This window comes from Orussus abietinus, unplaced genomic scaffold, assembly GCF_000612105.2.
Source record: "Orussus abietinus isolate OABI.00-Male unplaced genomic scaffold, Oabi_2.0 scaffold3, whole genome shotgun sequence".
In the NCBI taxonomy this organism is placed as follows: Eukaryota; Metazoa; Arthropoda; class Insecta; order Hymenoptera; family Orussidae; genus Orussus; species Orussus abietinus.
The window spans coordinates 1,039,512-1,050,729 of record NW_019395984.1 but is presented as its reverse complement, the minus strand read 5'-3'; the positions used below and the strand labels follow the sequence as shown (position 1 = coordinate 1,050,729).

At 55.9% G+C, this 11,218-nt stretch overlaps 2 protein-coding genes across 2 annotated transcripts; both read left to right on the top strand.

Moving 5' to 3' along the window:
- The first annotated feature begins 1,602 nt into the window (after positions 1-1,602).
- On the top strand, positions 1,603-3,447 carry LOC105699026. Its single transcript, XM_023433901.1, has one exon. It carries the CDS (start codon positions 1,603-1,605, stop codon positions 3,445-3,447), a length of 1,845 nt encoding a protein of 614 aa, XP_023289669.1.
- A 630-nt stretch (positions 3,448-4,077) lies between these two features.
- Positions 4,078-5,053, top strand: LOC111674291. Its single transcript, XM_023433900.1, has one exon. The coding sequence runs from the start codon at positions 4,078-4,080 to the stop codon at positions 4,765-4,767; it is 690 nt and encodes a 229-aa protein (XP_023289668.1). The 3' UTR covers positions 4,768-5,053.
- Positions 5,054-11,218: the final 6,165 nt, after the last annotated feature.

Genomic DNA, 11,218 nt, shown 5'->3' with positions numbered 1-11,218 from the left:
CAGAGAGCCGGTCCTCCTCTTCCTCGCGACTATCCGGGGGTCTCTAAATAAAGTTGCGCACTGTCCCTCGATAGCTCTAGATTACGTGTCGGAAGTAGCCGTCCCCGGTGGCGGGGTCAAAGGGAAAAGCAATATAGCGGGCAGGGTGGAGTCGCGAAAATCGCCGGTCTCGCCTTAAAGGCGAAGCCGGAGGGAGTGGCGTAACGTCATTTGGAATTCATAATAAAGAGCAGCTCCGGGTCCAGGGTCCGTTCACCTCCCGAAGGCTTCTTCGCGGGGCTGAAATTGCATTAAGCCTTCTGCGAGAGAGGTGGCTCTTCGGTAGCCGGGCTTGGTACCGCTTCCCCGGTGTGTTCCATATTGAGTGGAAAAGTTAAGAGCACCGGGAGAGAGAGAGGAGAGAGACCGGGCTCAAAGCCGATTCTTCATGGTCGCATTGCCAGGGCGATAAAGTGTCTTCGAGTTCCGCCGAGCCGGCGAAATTCCCCAGGCTTATTAAATTATAACAATTTTAATTAGAACTCCCCCGCCTCCCGGAGGATCCTCCCCGAAGAGGCACCCGAAGACGCAGCCCGCACCGACCCCGTAGGTGCTCCCAGCCAGTCCTTACTTTCCTTTTAAAAGTTAGCGCCACCTGTTCGAACATCGCCTCTTCTTATTTATCGAGCAGCCAGGCCATTCGCAGCACGCGGCGCCCTTTGCTTTCGCCTCCAATTGGCGGAAACTTTCCGAGTTTCGGTCCCGCGAGCCCAACTTGCCGGCCTAAGGATCTGGAGACGATGCCTGGGGTGGGTCCAGCCCCGAAGAGACGCCGAAACCGACGCCATTTAATTCCCCAACTTTACCCCGTTCTCCAGGATGGCCGCCGACCGCCCCAAGATGGCGTCTCCGCGATCGTTTCCCCCCGGGGAAGCGCGTTGACTTTGGACGAGGATGTTGAGATTTATCACGCTACTGATTAGCCGCTGATCGATGCCCGATCGAATCTAAAGTTCGGCCTGGAAACTCCCTGTATTCCGCGAAAGATGTAATCACGACCCTTGTTTCTTGAAATACCGGCGATAATGCGGTTGCCCAATGTCGGAAAGGCTGGATTTAAATCCGCCGGGGGAAAGCGGGTCACTAGGTCCTCTAGTCAAAATTCATGAGCCGAAGGCGATCTTGATATTCCTGGCGAGGATTTTTATTTGGTATTTTGGAATATCGGGGAGATGCTATCATCGGGATTCCAATCGGTGGGGTATCAGATCCGAGTGGCTGCAATCGTGGGATCGGATGTGCGGTTATCACTCGTTGCTGGCCAGCTGGGCCGCGGTTTCTTTCACGCATAGAAACACTAATCTTATCACTTGACTGACAGTCTATCGGAGATCGACCGGACAGTATCCGATCATCAGGTGCGCCGACCGTGGATTGATAATTCAACCGAGTCTTCGGTATATAAACGACTACTCCACTGGCTCGGTACTTCGTCGGGTGGACAACAGCTACAGGGTGAGTATCCGCCAGCGCACTTGTTCGGTAATTGCGAAACGCCTTGTAAGAGGTGCTGACGGTGAAGGCGTTCTTGACGAGGTCGGTGACGTTGTCTTTGTCTCGCAGATGAAGCTCCTGCTGGCACTGGTGGCCGCTCTGGCCGTGACCCAAACTTCGTTCTCCTACAAAATCCAGGACACCTCGAGGTCCCTTGAGGATGACTTCCTAGACTTCATCGCCCTGATCCCTCAGGACAAGGTTATAGAGATCGTCCACGACTATGCCGCCAACGACGCCGAGTTCCAGGCGACGATCAAGTACCTCCAGTCGGAGGAATTCAAGAAGCTCATCCTGGCCGTCGACGCCCTCCCCGAGTACATCGACTTCCTGAACTACCTGCACTTCGCCGGGATAGACGTTTACACGGGAATCAACCAGATCCATGAAATCCTGGGACTGGAGGGACTGAAGCCTCCTTCGGGCAGAAAGATCCAGCCTAGGATCACTGGAGGACTCACCGGGCTCCTGGAGGACATCAAGAACGTGCTGCCCATTCAAGAAATCAGAGCCCTCTACCAGGAGAAGCTGAAGACCTCGAAGGCCTTCGCCGAATTCATCAAGGTGATCGAGTCCCCTGAGTTCCAGAAGATCGTCGATGCCCTGGAGGCCAACCCGGAGTTCCAGCACATCATTTTGACAGCGGAACAGCACGGGATCGACGTCCAGGCCGTCGCCGACTTTCTGAACACGGTCTTCGGTCTGAATTTCCCAGATAAGTCAACAAGGTCCATCAGGGCCTCCGACCTGGCCAACGACTTGCAGGAGTTCCTGGACCTGATCCCCATTGAGGAAATCGTCGACGTCGTGCTGACCTACCTGAGCAAGGACGCACAGGTGCAGCAAGCTTTCGAATACCTGCAGTCTCAGGAGTTCCACCAGCTGGTCCGCGACATCGAAGCTACCCCTGAAACCGGCGAACTCCTGGAGTACCTCTACCACGCCGGAGTTAACCCCTACTTCTGGCTGAACAAGGTGCACGAAATCCTTGGCATGGAGCCAATTAACAGACCCGGCAATTTCAAGGCCCCCGTCAGGGTCGCGAAGATCAGCGGTGGTGGGTTCGCTGGCATGATCTTCGACATCAAGGCCATCATCCCCTTGGCCAAGCTGGAGGCCCTCGCCAAGCACAAAATGCAGACCTCGAAGGCCTTCGCCGAGCTGATCCACACCCTGAGCTCCCCCATGTTCCAACGTCTGGTCGATACTCTCATGGCCAACAAGAGCTTCCTACACCTGCTGGACGAGATCGAGAAATTCGGCATCGACCTCAAGGGTGTCGCCGATTTGCTGAAGACCGTGTTGGGCATCAACATCTCCAGGCCGAAGAGGTCCTCCTCGGGTCCCTTAGCAGAGGACCTCAAGGAGTTCCTGGACCTCGTCCCTTCCGACAAGATCTTCCCCCTCGTCATCGACTACGTGGTCTCCGACAAGGAGGTCCAGCATACTCTCCTCTATCTGAAGTCCCAGGAGTTCAAGGACCTCGTCGTTTCCATCAGCGAGATCCCCGAGTTCGTCAACTTCGTCCACTACCTCAACAACGCCGGGATGGACGTGTACTTCTGGATCAACAGGCTCTATAGGTACCTCGGGATCGAACAGATCTACCCCGTCAACAGGAACGTCGTCTCTTCGAGGCAGATCACCGGAGGGTTCTCAGGACTCCTCGCTGACGTCAAGGCTCTCCTGCCCCTTGATGAGATCGCCGCCCTCTACGACCAGAAGCTGAAGACCTCGGAGGCATTCGTCGACCTGGTCGAGCAGATGAAGTCTCCGGACTTCCAGGCCATCGTTGACGCCCTCCTCGAGAACGAGATCTTCATCTCGCTTCTTGTTAAGGCCGAAGAGGCCGGTGTCGACCTCGTCGCCGTCATCGACCTCCTCTACACGCTCTTCGGCATCACGACCAACTAAATCTGACCTTCGGTTCCTTGCCACTCTGTTCTCGCCGCTAACCAAATAATAAATATATTTTTGATAATTTAAATATCATCTCAAGTCTACCCTTCGCCTCGCCCCTGCTTCGCACTCTTTACAACCCAATAATAAATATTTTTTTGATAATTAAAATCCCGCCCTAATTGTTTTTTTCGCCTCACCTTCCTTTGTTTCACCCCGAGAAGTCGGCCATGACAGTTGTCACCACTCGATTCGGTCTACCATGAAAATTCGGAAAATGTAACCGGAAGGTCCGGTACCTCCGCGTCATGATCATCGTTCGGCCCTTTTTCGAAGTTCCCTGGCAAAAGTCATTCAAAATTTCCTGCAAAAATGAGTCAATCATGCTAACGATCCCACGAGTTACTCAAGGTAACCTATACCGACCAAGAAGGGTGGGAAGATGTACCGAAAAAATGTCTATGGTGATTTCGAGACAGGGCCTGCTTTCTTCGTGAGTTTTCTTCATCTACCCACATTCGGCCTTCCTCCTCGATACCGAAGAAGCTAAGGGTTCCCGGTCGAAGTCTTCGAGTAAGAGCTTCGTGGACTCTTCGGGGTATTTTCCGGACCGAGCTAAATGTAATTTCTTTTTGGTTCAGGAAGATGAATGGCGCCCTGGTCGTTCTAGGAGTCGCTGTGGCGTCGATTTGTCTGATGAGCTTCATAGCACATCGAAGTGACGAACCCGGGGACTGCGTCGAGGTGCAGTCCTCGGTCGAGGACCAGAGTTCCCTGGAAGAGGACCTGGAAGACATCGTCGCGTTCGTGCCCCTCGACGAGGTTACTCGCATCCTGAAGGACTACCTGATGTACGACGAGCAGATCGCGGACACGGTGGACTTCATCGAGGACCAGAAGCGCTTCCTGTTGCAGGAGTTCCGGAACATGTTCTGGATGCAGTTCCTGACGAGCCTGCTACGATGCAACGGCCTCCAGGTGGAGCGATGGCAGAGCAGGATCGAAGATGCTTGGGCATCGAAGCCAAAATTCGTCAGGGCAGATCCGTCCATCGCCTGTGGAGGTTTGACCATGATGGTCAGCCGGATCCTGAAGGAGCTGCCCCTGGAAGAGCTGCACGAACTCCTGGTCCAGAAGAAGAGACACTCTCGCAGCTTCCGGTCCCTTCTCCGGGTTCTGGGCTCGGAATACTTCGCCGAACTGTGCGCAGCCGTCGAAGGAAACGCGACCTTACACCGCCACTACTTCTGGGCGAGGGAACAAGGAATCGAAGTGACCTTCGCGTTGGAGCTCCTCAGGGACCTCTTCGTCTATCTGACGGAGGATCTGAGGTAGTCTGGGGTCACCGGTGGAATTAATTCCACTAGTAACCAAACTTCGTCAAGGCGGACTCCACCGTCACCTTTGAAGGACTAACCACAGCGACCGGGCAAATTCTGGAGGAACTTCCGCCCCCAACCTCCACCACCTCACGATCCAGAAGAAGCAGAATCACCTTCCGATCTTCCTCCTGGCCATGATCTAAAGAACGTACCAATGACCATCTCGGAAACCTCTTCGCGTACCTGTCGGAGGACCTTCGGCCGAAGGACTCCGTGGAGTCTCCTCTCCGCGGGGTGGCGCCGCCCGGGCGAAATTAATTCCACTCAAGAAGATATCCGGGGGTGGGATTGGGTTTCGGTCGCCGTCCCCGCCCCCGCCCAGGAGGCCGGGGCAGAGGGCAAGCTCTCTCGCGGTGTCTGCGGCAAACAATTCCAATTAACTTGCTGGAATTGAAATAGGACTCGTCCGTCCGCCCGCAGACGGCGTCGCGCATTGTGCGCGACCCCGGCTCCGGAGGAGTGGCCGGACGCGCCTTCCTTCCCCCATATTTTTCTAATTACACCCCTAGCGATCAAGAGGGCTCCCCGTAACAAGTGGAACCCGGTGGGCCCCATCAGGCCCCACCGCGTAATTGAATTTCCACGCCAACGTTTGCCGAGTCAATTTCTTTTCCCCGCGGCCTGCTGAATGGGCCGCCAAACTGGAGGCACCATTATCCAGCACATAATGCCCATCATCGGCGGCGGGAACCGCCATAAAGGGACGGACGGCCTTAACCCCCCCCAGACAATGCGAGTCCTGAGCTGCTTAGATATTGAAGACGCCCGAAAGCGGTGTGTACCAATCCCAATGTGTACCCAACGTCTAGCCTGACTCTCTACATTATTAAATCTTTCCTGCCTTCTCCGGGCTTTCTTGCGGGTCCAGGACAATGTCGCTCCTGGAGGAGGAGCCCGACCTGTGGCGCCGGTCCCTCTTCGGCGTCGACGTCGATCCGCGTCGCGGGGGGTGGCGCGCCACCCCAGCCGGCCTGCGTGTGTCGCGACAGCTGCGACAGATTTACATGGGATTAACGAGTCCGATGCAAATCCCGGCATGCAGATTGGGACAGGTCCGGGAGGCGGCTCCTGCAGCAAGGACTCGACGACTCGTTTTCGACCCGGAGAGGGTGGAGGCGCTCCGAGGACGAGTCCTTTGAAAGCCGAAGTAAAATGGCCCGCGGCTAACTCGTCCGAGGAAGACATTTAGGAACCTGCTGATAGACCGATCCGCTTACCGGGCTTAAAAGTCAAATGCCGGGGGCGCGATTCGCCCCCGAGGTCCCGGGGGATGGGGGGAGAAAGGATCAACTTCCCCTGCGCGATGACTCATTTCATTCACGCCGTGGAAATATCATTTTCCAAGGGAAACGCGACCGTTCCTCCACCCGGTCCCTCCTGGAAGCCTCGAAGAGGGATCCTCCCCCCCCTTGTGAGGATACTTATGTACAGATGTACATATGTACAGTTATATACGCAAATCCGGGCTAACGGCGACTTTTTCCTGGGCAATTGCGTACCTTGCCGTGAGAGTCAATGGGCGCGCGGCTTATCAGGTCGCCTTATCATGGCTCATCCGGGGGATTTTTTGATCTCGAAGAGGACCCGCTCGAGACGCCCCTCGACGTTCGGTGGCTCCTCCGGGGTGAATTCCGATTCCGGAGCGGAGGGGAGAAAAAGTCGAGCACGGCCGCATCGTCGCCAAGGGCGGCTAAACCCCGGCGAGACAAGGCTCCCAGGGTGCGACTTGTTGCGCCTCCACTCGACCGCAAAATTGTTTCCGTGCGGCGCGTGTTCGGGGGGCGATTAATAACGCTTTAAAAAGGAAAACCCTCCTCGAGCGAGGGGCCCGATTATTGCGCCCGGCGCCGTGAAAGGGGTCGCACTTTGCGGAGCCGAAAGAGGACTCCGAGGAGGACCCCGGAGGGTGCTAAGGGCCCTCAGAAGAGGGACTCGACCATCGACGAGTCGGAGTCTCGAAATGGTGGTCGACTTCTCCACGAAACACCCCAAAATATTCCGAAATACCTCGAAACACCCCGATGTTGCATTTCCCTCCTTTTTCGCTAATTCTCGCTCCCCCTTCCGCTCCCACCAGGGTGGGAGCGGATTTGCACGCGGATCACGTCGCCGTTTAACGAGGTTACGTCGTTAACCACCCGGACGCCGACGCACCGACGGCGACTCGCGATATGAAATTACACTTATTTACTTATTTACTTATTTACTTTCCGCCGATTAACGAGCGCCACCCCTGGGTTGGGGGTGCGTTTCGTCGCGCGATTCGAGCCGGGGGAGACCCCCACGTGGTCAGGGGAGGGGCCGTGGAAATCCATACGAGATGGGATCCTGGAGTGGAACAGGGGATTCCTCCGAGGGGGGCGACCTATTGTCATGCTCCTGAGGACCGCCGAGGGTGGATTTCCGGGGGACTCCCGCGAGACCGGGATAGGTGGTCCCCGAGGAGCGCAGACGGGACTCCTAATGAATCCATCGATAACACGTCCCTTAGACGTCCTGGCGACGAATGAGTGAATTTCGCGCGTTCCTTCTCCGGGTGACGTCGGAATGCCATAATGGGGACCACCGGCGGAATATCAAGCGTCGTCTTCGAGAGCAACCCGGGATGTGCTCGACTTAGGAGAAGATCCCCGAAAAACCTTCCCTCCGAGTCGAAATGTCAGAGCTATTTTGCATAAACTATGACATCGCGTCCTGTTTTAATTGTTATGCCCCACTCTCGATTTTGTGCGTCCTGCTTAACTCTTTACCGACCGGAAGCGTATTAATCGGTTTTGGGATATCCGTTGCCGCCATTTACTTGATAATTTGCCGGTCGGTAAAGCCAAGTCGGAGTGGCGATCGGCTCGTGAAAAAATGTTAAAGAAATGGGGAAAAAAAAGAATTCCCACGAAGCGCCGAGTCGCCAAGTCGCGGAGTGGCGATCGCGAGAGGGTGGAGGAGCGGAAAAGCGGGCCCAGGGAAAAAGCCGAGGCGAGCCGAGGAGGACGTCGAGGAGAGCAGGAGGAGCTTGAATGGCGCCCCGAGCATTGTGCCGTGGAACTTCGATCCGGGGAATTTATGGGGTAATTCTATGTTCGATACACCACGGCGCGCCCGAGCGCCGTGACGCTGCCGGCGTCACACGAGCGTAATACTGGATAAGCCGCAATAATGCAGCCATGTTGTGCGTGCATGCGAAAGCGGAATGGCCTCATCCCCTTGCGCACCGTCCCGCTCCTCTTTCTCTTCCCGGTCCTTCGGGTATACTTCAAGAGAGGACGTACGTGGAGACATAATCCTCCGGCTAGCTGGGCGCAGGAACTACCCTATACGCCCTACTACCCTTTCGAGAAGAGGGTAGCGCCAGACGGGAAGTCGGGATCGGGGGTTCAACGGCCCGATTTTTTTTCCACCCCCGATACGGCCGTCAATGGCCGTCGACTCTCACCGAAAGAGCCACCCTCCACGAGGGGTGACGTATTTCGAAGCTCGCCGTCATGCCGCCGTTGTTAAAGTCAGCAACCCCCGACCGAGACCCCGCGGGGGTGTAATTAGCGTGGGAACCGGAAGGGCGCGCACCCCCGCCGGGATTTCGAGGTTATTCTTCCGGTCGATCGATACAGAGACGGTCTCTATTCCGACCCTGAGGTGATGCGAAAGTAAATTTCATTTGAAAATCCCGAAATATCCCTTAAGCGCCCGCAAGCTTGCGCTATATTGAATATCTTTTGTAAAAGATGTCTCGATCGAGTCAACCATTTCCTAGGGTATCGCGTCGCCTTAACGCGGGGGTGGTTTCGGAGTTAGGGGGAGGCTGGAATTGACTCGTCATTTTATCAGGTATTTCACGGTCTCGATGGTCGGACGAAGCCACCCTGGCGCGTACTCGCGCCACCCCCGCGGATTATCCGCACGCGGAAAACGCGGGCTCGCGATACGCCGTCCCGTTTCCGGCGCGGCCACCCCCAGGCTCCCCGACTCCGCCGCCATTCGGGGACTCTCCCCCGTTACTTCGTATTATTTTGCAAAATCCTCTCGCACGAACTCTCGTCGGATTATCAGGGCCGTAATACTTCGCCCGGCGAAACGTCAGGGCGCCGCGCCCGCGGGGATTTCGGGCGGAATTATTTCGGCAACTCCGGCCAGAAAGGAGGACTCCACTCGCCCGCTGCGTTTACGAGTGCCGGCCGATTGTCTGCCCCGAAATTCTCCTACGGTCCCGTGAGCTTTCCTCCGCCTCGCGTGCAAGCGGTTATACGCGGTATCTCGTATATGCATAGCGACGCATATCGCTGATCTACCCCTCCACCCGTCAAAACCGGACGCGATTCCGCGGCGAAAATTGTAAGCCCCCTCCCCGGGACGGCCGGATACCCGCGTCAAATTTTTGGCCATTTCGGATACGGAGGGAGGAGGGTAAAAAAGGTGCAAGAAACAGGGGAACTTTAAGACCGTCCGCGGGGGGTCCTCCCCTTGTTAAGACGCCCAGGCGAGATGAGGACGCCCCTAACGAGATTATTCGGGGTTATTTCTTCTGCTCGGTAATCGAGTTAAGCGTCAACTCCTTGGCGACCGGCTGACAAAAAGGAGGACCGCGGGCACCTGGGCACAATGCACCCCTCCCGCGATTCACTTAGCGCCGAATTTATTGTCCAAGTTCCAAGGGTATCCTCCCTTCGTTCGATCATCCCCCGGGCCCCCACGAACGGATTGTCACTGTACATTTACCGACGCTCACCTCCACGCGGATAATCCGGATTTGCGAGGGCTCTCCGCGACGGGAACTTAATCCGCGGAACGGGCTGGAATAATAACCATCTGGCTGGGACTTTCCGGTGTATGGGGACGGAAAATCGTTCGCTTCCGATCCCGGATACCCGGCAGTCTAATTGGGATCGACCGACACCCCATAGAGGCGTGAAGTTTGCGAGGAGAGGGGTGAGGCCTGCGAAGGGTGGCACGGGTCCAATCGTAGGTGGCGAAAAATCTGTTACAGGGTTCACATGGGGCCCATTACGGATGGACATTTCCCCTACCTTGCCCATGTGGTGTTTCAAGATTTGTTAATAAAAAAAAAATCAAAATCCACATATAAATTGCATTTACACCCCCGGAAGCTACCTCGAGATTGGAGTTTCTCTTGAAAAAGGAAAAGTATCGCACAAGGCACGCCTGTTTCACCTTGATATGTAATCAGCTGATTCTATTCCGAAGCAGCGGCAACATGCTCGATTTCCGGGGCGCGAAAAACGGTCCAGAACCGGGGCCGGATTTTCGTCAATTAATTACCCCGTCTCTCTCTCTCCTGTTTCGAGGGTCCCTCTAGCGGGCTGGACCACCACTCACCGGCCCTCCGCTAATAATCGAATGAATGCCGTTACCTCCCGTTTGTCTTTCATGATTAATTAATGTTCCAGCGTGCCGAGCCCCTGCGCGCGATGCTCTTCAAGTAACATCAAAGCCACCCCCGAGGGCCGGCGATTCCAAGCCCGAAAACGCCCTCGCGCCTCCTCTTCAGGGGATTGCCCGAAATTGAAAACGCGACCCCTCGTTTGAATTTTCAATATCAATATCCGTGGATATATTAGTGCTTTTTCGAGATCGGGAATCTGGAGGAGTACCTCGAAGGGGTGTCAGGGGCGAGAGGGCGGCAAGGTGCGCGACTTCAGGGGCTGCCGAAAGCCATTTCGCTAATGCCCTACAAGAGCCGCCCCGTCTTCGTCTTGCGGGGGGTAAACGCACGGTAAACGCAGGACGTAGACGTATTTACGGAGCCGTGTACTCCCTTCAGCATTTCCGAGGAGAGCCTGACTTCGCGGGGGGTGGGTGCGCACACAAGTCCCAACCCGGCGTTTCCCACCCCGATTTAACCGACCGGGCCCTGACAAAAGGAAATTAAAGACACCTCGCGACGTCTCCGCGATAAATTTCGAAAATTCCGCGCGAGGAATTCCTTCCGCCGTGTTATTTCCGCCATAATTTCCCGAGCCCCGCCACCCCTGGGGCCCGCAAAACGCGAACCAGCACGCGAGCGGAGCGCCCACCTGATTTCATGTAAATAGAATTTGTGTAAATATTTTTTCCAGCCCGTCACTCAGGGTGGATTCAAGGGAGTTTATCGCATTTTGCTCGCCTAGCTGCCTCGGCGCCCGGCACCCCCGGGGACACCCTGGAGGGAGGCCGCGGAGGGTGGCGGCGAAGAAGTCACAGCTAACTCCGAGTCGACTTCTAACGCCCCCGAGATGACACCCCTAAACTAACCTTATTTCGCCCCGAGGTGGTCTTCTTTGACTTCCAATTCGAGAACCTCCACCCCCCGGAAGGGGTGCCATTTGGCGTCAAAGTCTTTCCGAGAAGACCACCCTGGGTCTGCGTCCACCCACCCACCCCCGGGAGCTAATTGTTCTTGGCTCGAAATTCTC

Bases quoted from the DNA above. Each gene is read 5' to 3' on its own strand.
- LOC105699026 (XM_023433901.1), top strand. From the start codon at position 1,603: ATGAAGCTCCTGCTGGCACTGGTGGCCGCTCTGGCCGTGACCCAAACT.
- LOC111674291 (XM_023433900.1), top strand. From the start codon at position 4,078: ATGAATGGCGCCCTGGTCGTTCTAGGAGTCGCTGTGGCGTCGATTTGT.